At 33.1% G+C, this 22,292-nt stretch overlaps 1 protein-coding gene across 6 annotated transcripts in view; it reads left to right on the top strand.

Annotated features, from left to right (window-relative positions):
• Positions 1–22,292, top strand: part of LOC126753388 (sodium/potassium-transporting ATPase subunit beta-2) — a 120,149-nt gene that overhangs the window by 51,881 nt on the left and 45,976 nt on the right. For all 6 annotated transcript variants that reach the window (XM_050464787.1, XM_050464790.1, XM_050464792.1 and 3 more), the window contains exon 3: positions 18,750–18,890. In XM_050464787.1, the coding sequence (XP_050320744.1) occupies positions 18,750–18,890 (141 nt within the window). The remainder of the gene's footprint in view (positions 1–18,749; positions 18,891–22,292) is intronic.

Below are 22,292 nucleotides of genomic sequence, written 5' to 3'. Positions count from 1 at the left end.
GCGTTGGCTACTCCAGTGATGATTCAGATGTCATTTGTGTGAGTTGCTTGAAATATATATACGTAAACATTTACTATATATAATATATTTATATATAAGCTTTGAGATAAGTAAAAGTGTATGACATTAAAAACCAAATCTCCCTCAAGCCACCGAAGATGTTGATAAGAAGCGAAATACGAAATAAATGTATGTAATTACGACGCTATTTGGACAGTGGCCATGTGATACTTTAATCACAACCAATTCGGTTGTCTTATTTATTTTTTTGCGAGTTATGCCCTTAAATATATATTAATATATATGTATTATACCATATATAGAACATTCTATGTAAAATTAATGTACATGTTTCTTTTTTGCTGATAATTAAAGGGAAATTAATGCTCAGCTGGAAGAGCCATTTATAAGTCTCAAGAGTAATGCTATCGACCCTTGATTACGCCCATTATTCGCTAAAGAGGAGGAGTGCTCTTGCTAATGGAATTAATGTGAGGGAGACATGCGTGCAAGAAAATAAAATGAAGGAGTAGTGCTAATATTTTGTCATTCTTATGTTTTTAAGTACATATTATGTAGAGGAAAGTAGGTTTAAATATATGTATATTGAGGAAATTTGTTGCGAAAAAGAGTCGATTTTATCTAAAGTGAAGAATTGGAGCATTTTTTGTAAGTTTCAAGAAGTTTTTAATGATTTCCTTAGGCAGCATTTTATGTTAGTTAATCAGGCAAGCAGGGACTTTGGAAATATGCAAAATTTCCAAAGAAATCTTGAAAAATAATGATAAAGTATCTCCCCAATTTTGCTCCAATAACTCCCAATAGGACTTTCATTGGAAATGTGCCAACAATTGCAAACTATTCCTTATAGCCACCTAGATTAGGTTAGGCTAACATATTGTTGCTCTTGGAGCCACGATTAATGTCACTTGAACAGCTAAACTCTTCTGTCCGTTACAATGCCCAGACTTCTTAAGAATTTATTGACCGTCGCTATCGACAAAGCATCTTGAAAAACACATTCCTTCCACAATTTTGTTGAGATGGTTGTTTTCGATTTCAATCACTTCACATCATTTTCAAAAGAAGTGAGTACCTTGATATCTGGCGAAAGCCAGACAGTAGAGAAGAAAGTGTGTAGGTGTTTCTGCCTCATCTTTTTCCATGCAATTTTGATAAGTTGCGTTCTCCAAAGTCCGTAGTATCACCACATGAGTACAAATAAGGTAGTGGTTCAGTTAAAATTTTCATCATTGCGGTGATTTGAACATTGCTTGGAGTTAGTAGCTGAATAGTGGTTATGATTCAGTATATATAAATAATTTTTTAAGTGTTACAACGGGTCGGCGTTCTTCCTTGTCCAAGTGAGAACCCTGTTAGGATCGACTTCTTGTAGTTCAATGGACTTTTTATGTTTCACTCTAGTCCAGAAAGCTTTCACGACCCCACTAGTTTTAATAATAATACTCAACGATTACCCTCCTCGCGCTCAACCGACGCGAGGGGCGCAATCCGCGAACGAGCGGAATTAGCCGAGTCATAAAAGGCAAGAGAGTTTTAAGCGTTGCGATCTTAAGCTGCACAGTTACAGAAACAACAATTATTTTTAAATGTTACTTGTTAAGAGTAGATAAAATAATTTTTTTAATGGTAAAGAGTGAGTCTGTTAGATCAAATGTGCTGGAATGAGAATTGAAATCATGACATATATGGCGGAATGGTTCGTTTAACTCAAAATTTGTTCCAGAAAATTTTAAAAGTAAGGAGTTTAGACCCTGGTAGATCAAGTGGGAACGTTAAAATTAATATCAGATAAGAGAGATGGGCTACAGACTGACCCATTCATGAGTTTTACAAGCATGTTCCTACGACTAGCGAGTATCGGGAGATTTATAACTTTTAAATGGTTAGTGTTAGGGGGAAGATTTAAACTGGAACCCCAATGCAAATGATTTAAGGCAAAAAGTAAAAATTGTTTTTGAACGGACTCTAACTTATCCGAATGGACTTGGTAACTAGGGCGAAGCATACTCTAATATATATACCAGAGATGTATAATGAATTTTTGTGGTAAGCGGATCTCTAAATTCTTTAGACCAACGTTTAACAAAACTAAGAGCGCCTTTAGCTTTAAAAACCGTGGAAGATCCGTGAAGATTAAGATTGAGTTTGGGGTCCATAGTTACTCCCAGATCAACTAAACTGCATACTTGCTCCAACCTAAAGTTTTGTATTGCGGATGAAGTAGAGTCTACAGATCTACGTGAAAAGCATATCGTTTCACATTTTTTAAGGTTCAATGGCATGTCATATCTAACACACCAAGGAACTAGGTTGTTTCAGTCTGTTTACAACTGACATATTTCGCTGTTTAAAGTACATGTTTTAAAAAGTTGTACATCGTCAGCATATAATAAAACTCTTGAATACTTAACAACAGATGATATATCATTAATAAATAACAAGAACAGGATTGGACCAAGATGGCTGCCTTGAGAAACGCCTGAAGGAACATTGATTATATCAGAAAAAGTATCGTTAAATATGACTTGTTGAATTCTATTACTAAGATAAGAAGCAACCCATTTTAGAAATATTGGTTGAAAACCAAGAAGATCAAGTTTATTCAAAAGAATTGAATGGTTTACCTTATAAAAAGCTTTGCTAAAATCTGTGTGTATAACATCAGTATTCTTATTCTCCCTAAAGCCCGCTGATACATGTGATACAAATTCAAGGAAATTAGTTATTGTAGATTTCCCTTTACGAAAACCGTGCTGAGAACAAGAAATTAGTGGAGAGATCTGGAAAGTTATGTCGTCTGTTATAATTGCTTCAAAAAGTTTAGGTATTGCTGACAACTTTGCTATTCCCCTATAGTTTTCAATAGATGACCTAAATCCACTCTTATGTAAAGGAATTATAAATGACTTTTTCCATATAGATGGAAAAAAGCCTTGTATAAGAGATGAATTAAATAGTTTTGTTAGGGGTTGGCATATATATTTGGCACATTTTTTAAGAAAGCATGATGGAATCATATCTCGGCCATAATTAAATGATTGTTCTAACATATTTAACTGATATAAGACATTTGCTTCGGAAATTGTAGGTGCATTAATGACAGAATTCGGACATTACTTGTGCTGATGCGGAATATCTTTTGGAGATTTTGTAGAGTAATTGGACCTAAAGAATTCAGCGAACATATTAGAAATGGTGTGATTGTCACTAGACATACTAGACTTATATTTCATAGCGGACGACCAACGCTTGCTAAGCTTGCGGAAGGTCTCGTTATCCAGCGCAAGAACGCAAGTGAACATAAAAACACCAGCTCATTCTCATCCTTATGAAATTTAAGCATCAGTGTTTTTTCTTACAAGCTCACTGGATTTTCAGTTTCCATCAATTCCGCAGTGACCAGGCACGCAAACAAATATAATATGGAAGTAGTTTAATGCTACGCTTAATACATATGTATGCAATGTAATAGAAAAACTCTTTGACTTGTTTCAAGCGCACCGTCAGCTAACTCAAGGAATGTATTGCTGACTGCTACTTCTGCTTGGAAGACACTATAGCTGACATTCTGCAACAAGAGTTGATTGATAGTTTCCATAAGAAGACTATGCACATAACCTTTTGTGGAATATCGAACCGTCCGTAAAAAAATCTTATTGCACTACTTCTCATATCTTGCTAGAATTTCTAAAGTTTTTTTTCAAAAATCTTAAACAGCTGCAATGAGACCTCTTGCTGAACTTAGAGATCATTGGTAAAAACATACACATACAAACATTGAACTGACAGCAGACTCTGCTGAAATAAATCATGTGATATTCAAATTTTTATTTAAAGAAGAAGTATATTTTTTTAATTATTTTCATCGCCATTATCTTCTAAGTCAGTGAGTGACTTCAAACAATAATTACAAAGTGCCACAGCAATGTTTGATACCAAAATACCTAATACTTTAGCCATTTTGGATTAACCGTTCGTCCATCAGTCTGTACAATTCGTTTTGAAAAATCGTGGCTTTGACAAACATGAAACGGTGAAGCTCAGAAAATTCCAAATGACTCGCTACGCACAAATATTTTCACATCACTGCTTTGTTACCTGGATATATCGCGTATCAGCAAAGTCTAGCTCATTCCAATGTATGCCACAAACCGTTTGCTCCACTGCACCTCATGCTGCTCACACCTTTTGACTACTGCTTCCTAACCACTGTGCTCATTTCCAATTCTCATTTTCGCCATTTGGTTTCTTCATTATACTCTTGCAACATGCTGCTGCTGAGTATAATAGTTTTGTTCACCTAACGATTGTACATATCACCTAAAACTTATCGAGATACATAGATATAGGGTCTGTCCGTCCATCAGTCTGTGCAAGCTGTAACTGAAATAAAAATTGAGGTATCTTGATGAAAGTTGGAATGTGCGGTCCTTAGTAAAAATAAAGTAATCAGACAACTGAAAATATCAGTTAATGTGTGTGATAAATTTTCAAAGTTCAGAGAGAATCCTTTCCTGACAATAGTGTCTCAGTGTATCAAAAATGGGTTGTCAATACTTCACTGAGCCTCCTTATATGATATATTTTTTTTAAATTGAGAGAGAATCCTTTCCTGACCATAGTATCTCCGTGAATCAAAAATAGATTGTCAATACTTCCTCCTGAGCCTCCTTATATTTAATATAAAGATTTTCTAACTTCCAGGTGACTTTATATTGCATATATCGGCCAATATTTGAGTTATCTCTTTGAAAATGAGAAACGTGTTTTACTTGTAACAGTATATCCTTGTGCCTAAGTTAAACAGAAATGAGCGAAAACTTGATCTCGCCCAAAAATAATCACAGTTTTTTCGAACATCCGGCTGACTTTACTCCATATGATCGGTGATTATATGTGAGGTACCTTGAAGAAACCCAGGAACAACTTTTTTAATATGTAGTTAATATAGTAGATAAAATCGGGTCCATACTCCCCAAGTTCCAAACACTATAATTTATTTATAATTGTTTGGATTCCGATCCTCTGGTTGACGTTTTACACCCTGAGGTATTTCTCTAGCTTTGATTTTTGCAAGTTGCAAGAGTATAAAAAGTTCGTTTACTCCCGAACGTAGTTCTTCCTTACCTGTTCCAATTCGGATTGGTTTTGTGCACCGCTATTTGCGACATTTGTGCGTTTTCTTGTCGCATTTGTCGATTCCGCTTCACAGTGTGTCACAGCAGTAGAATGGACTGCACGCGCTGGCTTGAATTGCGTATTCAATGTATGTGTGTGTGTCCAGGCGTGGGTGTGTACACTTGAGGAATGCTTTGAAAGGCAATGTGTGCAAATATGTCTGCATATGTATGTGTGTGTGAGTGTAAATATCTAAGATACCAAGCACTGAAGTATGTTATTGCGTGTTGATAGGAGGTGTGGCTGCTAAGGGGGCGTTTGTGGTAGCATACATGAAGGTATACTATCTACACCAACAGGGCTTAAATGGGTTAGTAGTCTTTACATTTATTGTAATGGCACTCGAAAACTGCTTGAGTTGGTAGAAGTATTATTGGAATTAAGTGCATTCATTCAAGAAGAGCATGAGAACAGAAAGTTTTTTTGAACATAAATATAATATATATATATACATGGAAAAGATTGTACCAATCAATGAAAAGTTGCGCAGTTTAAATGAACTAGTCTGAGTCAAATTTGATCAGCTGATATTAGACTACTGAAGCAAATAAAACGTAATATTACTGGCACCACCTCATACATCTTGTTTTCAATGCTCCCCGCAGGCTTGTTAGATTATTATTTTTGCTGTGATTTTAAGCTACTCTTTCACTATCCGGTTGCCATCAAATAAAACCACTTTAGCAGTTGTATACCAGGATATTTAGTCCCAATAAGACCTTTGTCGTTCCATGTGCAAAGTCGTTGCATACGTCAGTCGGAGTAGTACGCTCAATAAGCTGATTATGTTGACCATAAGTTGAGCGAGGCGTGCGAAATACGTTCTTTACAAAACGTGAATTTTCGTTATAAAGTTGTTTTTTTTCTTTTTTTTTAAAGTAGGGGGAAGCATCAAAAGCCGGAGTGCGGAACTTTAATCCGCTAAACCTAACCTACTTCCACCTCCTGACTCTCTGAAGGAACCACCTGATTAAGTATTACTTGGTGGGAGTGTTAAGACTTTAAGTCTCTTCAATGGCACGGACTGACGGACGCCTAATATGTCGTTTTGCATGATTGAGGCACAGCTCTCAGTTCTCAGTGGACTGACACAAAACGCCCTTGCACTTATAAAGCGCGGGCAATAAAAGAAAACAAGAGTAACACGACGGACAATTTGTATGTTGATGTCCATAAATCCAGGTATCCGGTACGAGGTCCACCGCCCTTTGAAAACGTTTCTTTCTTCTTTTGGCTCCTGTAGTTGGTTCAAATTTGCACGTATTCATCACCCTGGATGTCAATGGACATCATATAAAGTGCATCGAAATTGTTCGGAAAGCACTGATAATTGTGCCGACAGCCTGTGCACTGTGTTTATTTGTCTGGCATATGCTATGCCCAGTTTTGCCATATATGAAATGCAAGTGTACTCTAGATGGTCCTTAAATTTGAGCCTTGAGTCTACTGTTACTCCCAAATATTTTAGGTATGACTGCGAATGAATCTGATACTCTCCTATGGTGTTTTCCTCCACTTTTCTTGTACTTATGAGCAAGACTTCAGTTTTCTGCTCCGCCAGTTCTAAACTTGAGTCATGCACTCGTTGCATTTGCCATACATATACAAATGATCAGCGTGACGAGTTGAATCGATTTAGTCAAGCTCGTCAGACCGTCTGCATATACGCGAACTAGGCTGTCAGTTTTTGAGATATCGTTCTCAAATTCTTTTCCTTCATCCTTTTTTCCCAAAGAAGCTGCTTTTTTGTTGAAACCGCCATCAAACAAAACCAAAACACTGTAGGCTATACTAGTAGCTGTCATAAAAAATCAAGTTCTTGTATAGAAAACTGTTTTTATAAATATCTTCATAAAATTTGACATAGATTATAACTCAAAAGAGAGCTATGATCTGCGAGCAAGTTGTTCGGATCGGATTACTATAAAAAATAACTGACTTCAAACTGACCGCTCAAAGTCATTATAAAGATATTTTATACCCTTTTATATTTGAAAAAAATGCACCTATAATTGATATTATAGCTTTGATGCAGCCAAAGTTAACGTCTTTTCTTTTAAAACTGTAATTCATTACAAATCTACTTATTTACATACTTATAAGAAAATACTCTAGGCATTTATACAAATATAACTAATATATAGATATATCTACACACAAATATATATGCGAATATTTAGCCAGTGGCAATAGTTTCTCTTCACCTTTAACCTGAGCGCTCTGTTACCTGCGGCAACGCTTTCATTAAATTGCAACGCTAAAATACAGAAAAGACAAAAACAAAAAAAGTGAGTAGAGCAGCGCAGAAACAAATAATCTTACCATATATACCACTTGCATACATACATATATATAAAACTTGCTAGCGTTTTCCTCATACTGTACGCTGGCTTGTCCTTGTGCTAGCGCAGCTATGAACACAAACAAGAAATATATGTACACACCTGCGTACTTGATATTTATGTGGCAACTTGCCTATCCACCAGCTGCCTTGCTACTTTAACTTTTCCCATTTTATGCGCTTACGTTCACCATTGTTGCCAGGTTGCAAATAAATTACACTTCACTCACTCGTAAATTACATAATCTAATTTGACATTTTTGCTACTCTTCTACAAATTTTTCACGTTCTCTGGGTTGCTAATATTCACAGTATGTATGTTTGTATTTGTTCTTACACAATTTCTTTTGTTACCAAATATATGTGATTTTTACACTTTCATGTTGTTGCTACTTTTTACGATTTGCAACTTTTGTTTTCTCATTTGACTGCTCAACCTTGGTGTAGCAAAAGTGCAATATGTTTATATACATAGTATATACATAGGTAAAATATATACTGTCTATATATAATTTAGGTACATATTGTTCCAATGTAATTCTGTACCGCTAGTTCACCTATAGAAAACTGCGAAACGATAAAAAGAATACAGAACTAGGGCGATTTCGCAAAATTCGTGCCATCTGGTAACAGCCTAAAAGTATACTGCATGTGAGATACAATTGTAATGATTGAAAGAAATGAGTTACTTTGAAATATAAGCTAAAAATAAACTTTATAAAGATAAAATCAAATAAAAAAAGAAAATGTTAACTACCGTATAAGCTATATTACCTTTTACAGATGCATTTTTTATAGCATAAATGCGCATAAAAAGAGCTTTATAGTGATTTTGAACGGCCGTTTGTATATAGCTATATGGGTCGGATCTGAATATAATATTTGAAGATTGTCGGGCAGCTATAGGCGGCGGATCTGAACCATATATTCGAGGATTGTAGCGTAATCTGTGCCGAATTTCGAGAAGGTATCTTGTGACATGAACATTTTTCTAAACAAAGACTTGAGTTTATATGACAGCTATGTGCTATTTTGGCCCGATCTGAACAATTCGTTCCGAGTTTGTGACGCTGCCTTGGGTTCATGTCGAATTTCGAAAAGATATCTCGCCATATGAAAAAGTTTTCCATATAAGTACTTGATTTTAATCGATCAGTTTGTGAGGTAGATATATGCTATAAGGATCCGATCTGAACTATTTCTTCGTAGATTGCACCATTGGCTTAGACAATAATCAATGCCGAAATTTCTGAAAATATTTCGTCAAATGAAAGAGCTTTCCATACAAGCATTTTAATTGTATCCTTCAGTTTGTATAGCAGCAATGGTGCATACTATAATGGTACGATATCAGAGATTCCAATAAGTAGCTTCTTGAGGAGAAAAGGACGTGTACAAAATTTTATACCGACAGGTTGATGGACATAGATAAATCACCTCTAAATATAATTAGCAACATTTTTTGTCTTTTTCGTTATTTTGAATCAAATAGTCGCAGCCGATTGAATTATGTCATACATTAGTTATACTATTTCTTTAATCATATTGAAAACATTGAAAAGACGCAATTTAGTCCCTAAATAACTAGTATTTTAAGGTAAATCAATAGCTACTTTTTCAAAACCAAGCATAGAAGTGCTTGGAAAATATAATAATCAACAAAATTATACCATTTTTAAAAAATTATTATCATCAGTTAATGGCTTGACTTAACGTAAATGGACGCCTGGTTATTTCCTATCAGTCAATTACTCTTTTGATTCATATGTACGTTACTTATACGCCCTGTCAAATACTGTTTTTATATTAGCAGACGTTTAAAAATTTTCAAAGCTTTGTGTATTATTTTTGTCTCAAATTTTATTCTGTGCTATATATTTTTAGATTTTTCTATTAATTAATTTCACTTTAAAAATAATATCAAACATTGGCTAAATATATTTTTAATATAATGTTTCCCACTCATCTCTTTGTCATCGATTGAAATCATCCATTGTTAATCACTTTCATTTTATATTTTAACGCCAACGTTAGCTTTTCACAAAAAACTGAAAAGCCGATCGCCATAATCACGGCTTCTTGATTAAATTGCTCTCGCTATTAAATGCATACACAAGATATTTAATTAAAACGTGCTTAATAATGAAAAGCCGTAATCTACATGCGTTCGTGTGTGTGTGATGTGTTTAAAATGGAGAAAAAAGGTTATGAACAGTTCTTTATAAAGTGAAATCATATTAGGTGAGCTGGATATAGTCGAACAATAAAAATTATGGAGTTTTAAAGCAGGTTTTATGAAAGTAAAATTAGTAGTTAAAAAATACATTTTTTGCTGATAATCTTTTAGAATATTATTTATCATAACATATTTTAAATATTTTTTTTTCATATTATCCACATAACCACAACGTTTGTAAGATTTTTTTTTAAATCATTTAAAAATTTAATAATTTACTTTAAATTCATTGATTTGTTTAAGTTACTCCTAAAATCTCAAAAATTAGACCCGAAAGGATTATAATTGTTTGTTATGTTCATTAAAAAATAAATATTTTAATTCAGAATTCTTGTGTTTTTAATGTATTTATTTTTGCTATTCTATTTCTTTTAATTCGATTCTTTGTAGTATCACTATTTCATCCTGTGGATATAAAAAATTAATTTTAATAAAAAAAAATTAATTTAATTAAACTAGATAGTTTAGTTTAAATTAATTTAATTTTTGCATAACATTTTTTATAGTGACACGCTTATTTGGTGTCAAACAAGTTCTTAAGTAAACGATTTAAGAATTATTTTAATTTTTTAAATTAAAAATTAAATAAATTAAAGTAATAAATTAAATTTTGTAATAACAAATGTGAGCAAATTAGTCAAATTTTGAAATAAAAATTATATTAGTTTTCGAAATTTAAATTAAATTAGTTAGATTAAATTAAATTAATTTTTACAATACAATACAAAACATACAATATTTTATATGGTGTCTTATTTGGTGTCCACAAAGTTTTTAATTAACAAATAATTTAACTTTTGAAATTAAAAATCTATTAAGTTAAGCTAATTAATCTACTTTGAAATAAAAATTTGGAACAAATTAGTTCAAATATGAAATTAATTTAATTTTCGAAATTTATTTAAAATTTTCGAAATTTATTTTCTTTATTATCTTATGTCAACATTCGCTTTGCTATTTTTATCGAAATTGTTTTTTCTAAATTGTCAAAAATGTGTGAGAATTAAAACAAAACATTAAAAATTATTTTAAAAAAATTGATAATTAATTAAAGAAAATTAAAAAAAAAATTAGTAAATGAAGTTAAGTTTTAAGTTTTAAAATTATCAATAAATATAAGAGAATTAGAAGAAGAAACTAAAAATTAGTTTTAAAAAAATTTAATTAAATTCAAATAAATTAAATTCATTAAAATTGTATTAAAATATATAATTATTATATAAATTAAATATATGAGAAAGGAAGGAAGAAATTGGAATTTAATTAAAAAAATTAATTAAAAACTAATTTAATTTAATTTATTTATTTAAAAAATTAAATAATTAGTTAAATTAAATTAATAATATATTACAATATGTAATTACTATATAAATTAAATTAAATTAATTTTTTATTTTCTTTAATTAATTTTGAAATTTTCTTACCATTCTTATACTTTTTATGTTAATTTTAAAAACATTTGTCAGTTAAAAACAAAAAAGCGAAAGTTGACATAAGAAAATAGCGTTGTCCCAGCTACTATTATCAAAATAATCTACTACTTCTTCTTAAATTTGTATATAAAGAAAATTCCACTGCAAACAGTATATTTTCCTCCACTGCGCTGATCCATGCTTGCAACTATTTTACCATATCTTTTGTGTTATCGTTCTTTGCTTTTGTAAAAAAAAGAAAGCAAACCATAAATATGAAAATGTTTTCACTGAGCTTCACAGCTATCACATTCGCTTGCCACCGCTGAAAAGCTGCATCAGCACAACATTTAATATGCAAAAGCAGACTTATACATACATTATACCACCACCATCAACAATGTTCTTAACGGCATATTACGCTCATGTGTTTTTCAGCGAATTCTATGCAACTTTTACATTTTGCGCTCACTGTCATAAGTGCAGTCAAAGAAAGTGAAAAAATAATAAAATTCTCGGTGGAAAATAGCGAAAAAGCTCTGTGTGTGGCTTCTTTATTATTATGCTCATATGCACTTATTCTTCTGCGGCTATCAGTTACTTAAGTTAATACTTATAAGTGCGTGTGCAATTTTCGCTAAAATAATGAAGTGTAGAGAAATTTTCTACAGTTATGTTATGTATGTTAAAGATATGAAGAAATGTTAAAGTAGTAGAACTTAAACTAAGCAGTTTTTACACGATTGAGTTTTGTTGTAAGAAATGAGGAGTTTTCTCTGTTAAAATAAAACTTTTGTTAATAAAAAAAGCTATCTGAAATAAAATGATTATTTTTTATCTAAAAATATACAAAATGTCTTTTGCAATTTACCATATAAATACACACTATTATATGTTTTTTAAAAAATAAATAATTTTTCAACCAAAAGCTTCCATATACACGTATTGATTTAATATCTTCCCCAATAAAAATTTTTCTTCTTTTTATCTAATATAAAGTGCAACAAATATGTTTCTAATTAACTTTATAAATCAGTTTAAGAGCACCTCGATTGTATACCAAGAAAATACAAATAAATAGCTGAAGTTCGTTACTCATACGCACTGGTGTTCCTACATTCATATACACATGTAAAACATATGTTGATTTTTGCTATCTTCGTAGGAGTTGAAGTTTCAAATTGTTCCACGAAAATGTTCAAAATACCAATATAAACATCTAAGAGCAAAATAAATGCAATATGTGATTTTAGTCGGAAATTTTTATGTAAAAATTTAGATCGAAAATGTGGGCTTTATGAAAATAAAAATATAGAATTTATCCGGTTTTCTATATTAATAAAAACGATAAATTGGGTTCTTTTCCACTGTATGCATATACTTCCTTAAAAACGCATATAACGTCTAACCATACTCAACTAGCTCCGACTCTTAACTTAATTTTACCGAAGCGAAATCTTTAATTGACTGCTATATACTTGCAGTTTGCTCCTACTTCTGATGGAGTTTTTGCAGAAAACTTTTCTTCTTCCATTTTTGGCAACAAAAAGTTTGTTAGCATCGAACGAGAAAGCGTCCAACAGCATCTTTGAAAAATGCGGTCCAATGATACCAGCGTACAAACCACACCAAACAGTGCATTTTTCGGGATGCATGGGCAGTTGGCCACCAAGATTCGGGCTATTCCGGCCGAAATGCTCGAAAAAGTTGCCCAAAATTGGACTTTCCGAATGGACCACCCAAGACGCAGCCGCGGTCAATAAGACAGCCTTAAATGAAATTATCTTCAAAAAAATGTCATATGTAAATTACATATGTCAAAAACGCATATAACGTCCCATACTCAACAACTATTCAAAAATCTTTAATTTCAATTTCAGTTACAAACGCAGAGTTGTTTGCTTATATATGTCTCAACTTCTTATTTGTTTTTCCGCTAGTTCATTTAGCCACCCTTCGCTGGCAAATTCTAGAAATTCTCTATTTCGTTTTTCCATTCCAAATATTTTCTTGCAATTTTCGACATGTCTTATTTACGAGAATTCAAACAATTTCTTCGTTCTTTTTCTTTTTCATTACAAAGTGACAGCTGCTAGTTTTTAGCTTCTTCATCGACATATTTCGAAGCATTTTGTTGCAGCAGCTAAAAGAAAATTGTTCGGCATGTTGGCATTAAAGTTTTTCCATTTTGTAAGGAGTCTTTGGGCCTATATAGCGAAATAAATAGTCATTTTGACGCAGTAACTTTATTTAACATTTTTCAAATTTTCAAATATTTACTATATATGTAATTAAAAAGAGAAATATTAATTGACTAAATTAAGGAACCCTTAAAAAAATTAATAAAAATAAAGAAATGCTAATTAACTAAATGAAAGAGCTATGAGAACACATTTCAATTTCTAAGAAAAGCATTAATTGGCTAAATTAAGAAGTTATGAGAAAGGGTTCAAGTTTCTGAGAGAAATACTAATTGACTAAATTGAGTTGCTGCTGGAAGGGATTTAAATTTCTGAGAGAAATATTAATTAACTTATTAACGAAATTTCTAAGAAAAATATTAATCAGTTAAATTTAGGGGCGTCCGTAAGATTTATTAATGGACTAAATTAAGAAGCCATGGAAAAATAATTAAATTTTTGTGGGAAATATTAATTGACTAAGTTAAGGAGCTATAGGAAAAGATGTAAATTTCTGAGAGAAATAATAGTTGACTAAATTACAAAGGTTAGGGAAAGGATTTAAACTTCTTAGAGATTTATTAAGTGACTAAATTAAGTTGAAATTGGATTATATTTAAAAATTCGAAAGAGATATTAATTAACTAAGTTTAAGAGTTTCATTTTCTGAAAGATATATTAGTTGACTAAATTAAGAATCGATGGGAAAATATTTAAATTGCTGAGCGAAATAACAGTTGACTAAATGAAAAAGCTTTGAAAAAGATTTGTACTTCTTAGTGAGTTATTAAGCGACTAAATTAAGTGGCAATTGGAAAACATTTAAAAATTCGAAAGAGATGTGAACTAATTAAATTAAGGAGCTATTAGAAAGACTTTCAATTATTGAATGATAAATTAATTGACTTAATTAAGGAGCTATAGTAAGTGATCTAAATTTCGAAAAACAATCTTTATTGAATAAATTAAGGCTACTGAAAAGGACTTAAATTTCCGACTTTTCAATTTTGGATTTGGCAAAAGTGTATTCTTAAAAGGGCTTAGATGATATTTTTAACATTTGAACACATATGTATATTTGAGCTTGAAACAACGTTGAAAATATTTTAAAGTGTGAAGTCACTATAGTTCGAGAACAGATGGAACGACTTACTTAAAATATATTACAAAGATACAAAATTCTTTCATTTTTTACATTTTTCTAAGACTATTTTTTTCTTTAATAGTTTCTTCAAGAAAAAATACTAATACTACTTTCGAATATGTAGTATGCTAGATCTATACAGATAATAAAACTTTAAGTTTACCAACCGAAATTCGTTATTTATTTTACACATGCAGTTTTAACGGCATTTGTTATTGCTAATCTAAAAATAACCTAAACAACCAGAAAATAGTTAAGAAAACTCACTACGCCGAACAAAAAAGAAAATTCCATCAACTCAAACCATAATAGAATTATAACTAGCTGCGTTAGTCCTCAACTACAGACGCAGGGAAGAGTTTGTGCATTGTTGGCGCACACAACATTTTCAAATCAATAAATTTTAAAATTAGTATAGTACGAACTAATTGCTAGCACTTTAGTTGGCTTGTCGTTGCCAAGCAATTTTCCCTCCATTACTAACGGTAAAATAAAGGCATGCATGTACAGCAGGAATGTATGCAAGCCAAGCAATGGCTAACTTTCAATTGCTATGGGGGAAAATGGAAAAATGGAATTTAGAAGAAAATGAAATGTGGAATGTCTTTATACAGCGCAGTAAATGTGTGTGTGTATATGTATGTTAGTGCGCTTTAAGCTATTTTAATTACAATGAAAAATTGGAAAGTAAAACTATTTGTTCGAACGGATGCCAGCAATCAGAAATACGAAGTAAAGGAAGTGTAATTTGAAATGTAGATCTAACAAATGAGGTGGATTTTTCATACCTATTATCTGAAAGAAAATTGTTGTGATAGTATTTACGCAATTCCAAATTACAACCTTTACTCTTCCTTTTTGCTCTCACAAAGCTAAGTGAGTTTTCTTTTCCCTAAAAAGAACGTAATTAACTTATTTCTAAACCACGTCCAATCAAAATCTCAGTTTCAATGGCTAGGTTACATGTAAGTCAACCCACGGGACAGATATATTAGGAAGATATAAGGAAATTTTCCCAGTTAATTAGGCTCTGTGACCATAAGTGACCTCATGTCAGACTCGAGTTGTCATATTAGAAGAATATCTTCAATAAATCTCCCGCAATAGATTTTAATGTGGAACTGCTAGCCTCAGTTCTAGAAATGCTTAGCTGTATACTATTCATTAACTAGCACCTCAGTCTGGAATAGATTTCACTAAAGTAGTTTTTATTAAATTTTAATTTTGAATGACCTGACAAAATCTTAATTTTTCGATTAAGAAAAAAGATAGATAGTGTAAAACGAGGGGTCGAGAGAGAGCGTGACACGATTGCGAGTCGGCGCCAAGACAATTTTATGTTTATAATGGTAGTTCTGAATATCGGTTCCTCAAAGTATATAGAGCCAAACTGAGTCAGTTATGATTTTGTTAGACAAATGTGTTCTCTTAACTTCTGATTGAGCAACCCTGTACCAACGACAGTTTTTTCCAACCTTAGCCGAATTTTTCAATCGGTTGAATCATTGAAATAGGTGAAATCTTGAAAAGTTGTTGTTATTGTAACGGTTATTTAATCCTTCTTAGCGTGGTAAGGTTCAGATAAGTTGTCATCAAGGTCATGCAACGGTAGGCCCAGGGTGTCAGATGTGCAGGGTTAACTGGGTATGCAAAGAAGTAGTTAGAGTTATGTGGGTACTCGTCGCGTGTTGGACATATACTTGGTATGTCGGGGTCGATTCTGGATAAGTAAGAGTTTAACCTGATATCCAGAATGAAGCTGCGCGAAGATCACTCTTGATGCTCGCGGATACTGGAGCTCGTCGTCTGCAATGGGTGGTGGTTTGACTCCAAGTACGCCATTTACTGGGAGGAAGGCGGTGAAGGAGTTTATGGCTTCACTGTGAATGGCAGTCAGGGCATGTCTGAAGTTAGTTGCGTCTGAAGTCTGGTCAGCGTATTATCTTATGTCGTCGACGTAGTTGAGGAAGGACCACTTGATGCTCCTAGGAGGCGATTCCGCTTCAAGCAGGTTACCACATATGCTATTTTCAATATCTATACATATATAAATATACCGTACATACATGCTACATATATAATACTAAGATGTGTTACAACAAATGTTTAACCTTCTTCGATCTATTTAAGCTTTGTATTGAGTTAAACTTCTTTTACACTCTTACTTAGACTTAGTTGTTAGTTGTTAGTTTCAATCTGCGGCCAAACACTTTGTGGTTTTGGGTATTTTTAACGTTAATCAAATCTCTAACGGACCTAAATCCGATCAGAAAAGGAAAATCTTCAATAATTATTTTAACATTAATTGTAATGTAGCAACGAGTAGACAGATATCTGACCTACTATATTTCTAAAAGGATCAATAAGTATATCACAAATAAGTAAAAATGATTTCTAGATGTAAAGTCTGAAAACTGGTAAGCCTTTAAGCAGATTTTGTTTGTATATTTTCCAGACAAACATTTCAAAGGTATAAAATTTTATAAACTGAATACAAGTACTTGATACAATAACAATAATGAAAACTTAACATACGTCATATATGTTTTTATCGATCTCTTTCAAAATCCACTTAAACTCATATTTTCCTATTTATAACCTCAAAATCGTGGCGCAAGAAGAAACAACAGTTGCTAGCCTTTCGTTGGCTTGTCAATTAAAATGCAAATTCGCAGTGCCTACAAGCCTACACCTGAACGAAAATAATTATTATGCACAAATCGGCATAGCAACCCTGAAAAGGCATTATAAATACAAACAGCTGCCGCCACTTAAGCCAACGCAGCAATATTTGCTATGGCTTTACTTTGCTTCGGAAAACCGCGAACGTGGCTGCAAGTGGCAGCGGGTTCGCCGCTGAAATGCCAACAACAAAATTTTCAAATATCAATTTAGAAGCAGTAGAAAAGTAAAGGATAGAAATATGGAGGTAGGCAGAGAGAAGAGGGCGCAGCAGAGCGTGCGTGTATTGCTGCGGTGGCGCTACCACAGTTGACAGATGTGAATCTGATTAGTATCAGCTGGTTGGATATTAAAAATTCGCTCTTGCATTTGATGTACATTTAATCGTGTCGCAGAGGTGTGTGCTTGCGATTGGCTCTAACACTTAGAGCGCTGGGTAAATGGTTTTTTGAAGATAGCTTAACTGAAATCAATGACGAAGGTAATTTTAAATAAATCATATCTTAATTAAAATTCATATCAGTGGCGTATATTGATGTTTCATTCAATATATTTGCATTGAATACAAAAATATTTTCTGAAGTAATTTCTGTAGTCTCTCTCTCAGTTTTTAAGATATCCTTTTGAAATTTTGCAAACGTCATTTTCTCTTCAAGAAGCTGCTCATTTGTCGGAACGGCCGATATCGGACCACTATAACATATAGCTGCCATATAAACTGAACGATCGGAATCAAATGCTTGCATGGAAAACTTTCACATTTGACAAGATATATTCACGAAATTTGGTATATGTTATTTTCTAAGACAACAATGTAATCTCAGAAAAAATTGTTTAGAACGGATTACTATAGCATATATGTAGCTTCCATACAAACTGAACACATAGTTACTAACAGAAATGCACCTGTGAAGGGTATTTAGCTTCGGTGCAACCGAAGTTAACGTTTTTTCTTGTTTGTTTTGAGAAAGGTTCTTTATGAAGTGATCATTTATCAAGCTGTTTGCCATAATAGATCGCGGCATTTTTTCTGAAAATACTCAAAATACAGAATCATAAAACGTTATGGAGAAAGAAGCTTTACTTCACAATTTTCTATTACGTCCGAAAACGTAAATGTTTAGAATATCTTGTCTATTCATCATCAGAATCATTCAATTGCCTTTTTTGTACAATCTGGAGTAAGACTAAACGAGCGTTAGCATGATTAATAAGAATCATGATACCGTTGTTTTTACTACTACTCTTCATTAGCGAAGTCATACAAAGACAGTTCTCGACTGAAAAGCAATTTAATTACGAAAAAATTCGGTAAAATAAAAAAGACCTTGTACCTTGGTTATGTCGGAAAAGCCGGAAAATTCTTGGTATATGTCTTTGCTAGAATATAAGTATCCAAGTTCACAACCATATGCAATTTTTATAAATTTTTAAAATACTTAAAAATGTATATTTAAGCTCTTGAAAACCAACCAAAACTTGTATGATAACTGTTTCACAACTCTAAAATGTTTACTAATAATCTATACGCTTTCGTTTCTTTTCTTTGCAGCAAAAATTTTATTTTTCTACATTATTTTTTATGCGGCGTTAACTGGATTCTTCGCTGCCATGTTGGCTGTGTTTTATCAAACACTGCAAGTGGATAAACCCAAGTGGACATTGGGCGATGGAATGATTGGTTCGAATCCAGGTAAGTTGAGCTTATTTGGGCAATTATTTGTTTCTAAAAAGGTTGAAAAGGGCGGAAACATTTGTATTGAAAGGAACGGAAATCATGTTCTAGTAAGAAATTTTAGGTGCAGAAAGGTTCAATCACGTGGTTATTATGATTTAAGTGTCAGACGAAAATAGTGAATTCCAAGGTCCAAGAGTCATTCTTTAGGATGCCTGCGCTTGAAGCGAATTTTAACAGACTCTGCGGCTTCCCTATCGATACCTCCTCCAGTGTACCGTGGGGACCACAGATGCTTACAGTGTAGTCTTGCCAATGCGGAACAAGTGCACAAGAGATGCTCCATTGCTTCCCTGGTGCCCTGCTCTAGACATTTCCTGGAGTTTCTCGATCGGGGCTTCCGGCGTGTGTCGCCACCAGACAGTGACCAGTTTGTATTCCCATCATGTACCTACAGTCTCTTCTATCGAGTGCCAACAGGAATTTTGTGTACTTCCGACCTATCGTTTTGCAATTGACTTTTGCAGTTTTGCACCTATTTGGCTCGTACCATCGGATTTTGATTTTCTTTACCATGCTTCTGTTAAGATCATCGTATAGACATTGCATGAGTTTTCCAATGTTGATCACGTTTTCGGATGTTAGCCGTACACCATTCTTGGCAATCTCGTCCACTATTTCATTACTGTCGTTGTCTTTGTTGCCTGACCAGTGGAAATGAAGTTGCTTACATCTGGCAACACTTTCCACTGCTGCTCTGCTTCCCCAGACACTTCTTGCCGGTATGCGACACGAGATTACGGCCTTGATTGCTGCTTGGCTGTCTACGTAGATGTTGACTCTGGATTTGGATGGAGGTGCATTAGAGGCTAGCTCCGGAGCTTTCATAATAGCAAAGACCTCAGTTTGAAATATACTGCAGTGGTCAGGCAATTTAAAAGATTACATTATGTCTAACTCTGCATATTCCAGCACCAACTCTATCGTTCATTTTTGAGCCATCCGTGTCGAGGTTTAGAGTGTTGCGCGTAGCTAGCATAACTTTGCTTAGGTATATTTTCCTATGTTTACTTTAAACCTTCTTTCCCAGTTGAAAAGTGGGGTCATGTTATCGGTGTTTGCTAAACCGCATTACTCACCGAGCTATGGCCGAATTCTTCTGCAGTCAGTAGTCGTATAATAGCATAACAATCAATATTGATAATGCTATTATGTCAAAGACTCTGGAGTTGAATCTCCAGATAACCAATGCATATGCAAGTGTCTGGATACCAAGTTATTAGTAATTGAAGGAAATAAAAAGCAAATGGCTGGGCTCACTCGAGGTAGCCAGGAATATAATTCCCTCAGACTTTCTTAGACCATTCTACTCCTTCAAGAGTTGATTGAAGCAATGGACACTAGAGGAATATATCAAGTCTTGAAATAATAGCAAGACAGGGCATACCAGATAGGTATTTTAGCGTAGTGTAGATGGGGGCAGACCAAAACGTTTCTACTTCTAGGCAAGAGGAAACTAAGTAACATTGTAGGAGTTATTACAGGGAACCTACCATCAGAAGATTGGTAAATTGGAATCGACGGAATACAGAGCATGCGGAGGATGATGAGACACTGTAACATTATCTTTGTGAATGCTTAGTATTCAGCCGGTTGAGACGAGATATTTCTCACGACTCTCAAATGTTTCAACTTAAAAGGCATTTGACAGCTAGGGGAGAAAAAATCTTTTTTTTTTTATTAAATCCATCGAGTTGCCATAAGGCTTAATTGGTCAAAACTTGGTACCTCATGAGCGCTTCTGCCTTTCTCTTTTTTACTCAACCAACCAAGGTATTCTCAATAAGCATGTGACAATTACTGAAATGAAGAAATATCATGCGAAAAGCTGTCCAAGTTTCATGACAAAACATGTCTTATTCTAATACAAATATATATTATTTGTGAATGTAATTTGACTATATATGTATGTACCATAATATACATACTATTTATTCATATGTATATATTTGTATGTAGTTAATAAATATGCATAGTATAAGAAACGGGTTTTAGCTGCTTTCAAATTCTTGTGGTGATAGCGTGAACACTTCAAAAATTATGCGCGGTCAGGCGTAGAATTTCCATATTTATAGCCATGCGGTCGTGCCTGCTCTCCCAAATAGTCTTTGTGTGTATATGCATAGGATTACTAAATGTATTTTAATTCAATTTTCTTTATTCCACAACAACGCTAAATGTGAAAATAAATAAATAATTTTAGATACTCGTGGCGCCACCAAAATTTGCACGCGCAAATAGCTTGGGATCAGCATGGCGTATGATTAACTACATGAGCAATCGCAGGCGAGCGTGTGCTCTTTTCTATTTTATTGCCAGCAATTTTGGTTAGTCGTTTTATTTTTTGTTGTTATAATGATGTGGGTGTGTATACACATTGAATTTTTATTAGATTCTTCAAAATAAACCACTGATGTTGGAAATGTGCGAACACTGTGCAAGGGAGCGTTCTTCTAATGAGTAGCTTTAATTGCAGGGTTGGAAATAAATTTATGAGCTTGCTGAAAATTTACAGCTACTTTGTAATGGATTTTTTTTTAATCATTTACCAAAATGGTAGCATATAATTTATAGGCTGCCGTTAATAGTGATTAAATGTGGTTAGTACGTTTGATATGCTGTGTATAAGTGGGGTGGGGCGTATGAGCAACTAGCTAATTATATGAAAAAACTACTTATTAAATATTAAAAATTAAAATTAATTATATGAAAAACCTAGTCATCAAATATTAAATACTTTCTGAATAATTTTCAAAAATCATGTTTGAGCTTTCTATATGCATTTTACAAAATTTGGCAGAGTTTTTGGCCACTCTATTCTAAAACACGATCAAATTAAAACTCTTCCAAATATTATGCTTTCTGAAAAATGTTACACTATTTGAGATACTTTTCCAAACTTTATTGAATAGGTGGCAACTCTATTACAAAATTTGCCCAAAACAAAAGTTTACCTAATACTTCATACAAGGCTCTCTCTTGGTACATACTTTTCAATATTTCTCTCAGCTATTTTTCATAGGTGGCAACTCCATTACAAGAAATATTTAAAAATAAAAAAAAACTTAAAAAGCGAAGTTTTTCTTGAACTTAAGTTAAGTTAAGATCGACAAAATGTTTTCCATATTTTTCTCAATTCAATAGTTACAGGTGGCAATTCTTTTATGAAAATTGCCTCAATTAGGGTTTGCAATTTATGGCTCTGCACCATTTTGTATTATACATTTGTGAGCTAAATTTTCGAACTGAGTGGGTTTAAATCTTTGCCAAACATTTCTGAATTAAACATTTTCAGAATATTGATAGAGTGATACCCATTTTGTATTTTTTATAGTACATTGTGAGATATGTACATATATT

The sequence above is a fragment of the Bactrocera neohumeralis genome, chromosome 3 (assembly GCF_024586455.1).
Source record: "Bactrocera neohumeralis isolate Rockhampton chromosome 3, APGP_CSIRO_Bneo_wtdbg2-racon-allhic-juicebox.fasta_v2, whole genome shotgun sequence".
In the NCBI taxonomy this organism is placed as follows: domain Eukaryota; kingdom Metazoa; phylum Arthropoda; class Insecta; order Diptera; family Tephritidae; genus Bactrocera; species Bactrocera neohumeralis.
The sequence above is the reverse complement of the archived record's forward strand: the minus strand, read 5'-3'. Positions and strand labels throughout refer to the sequence as shown.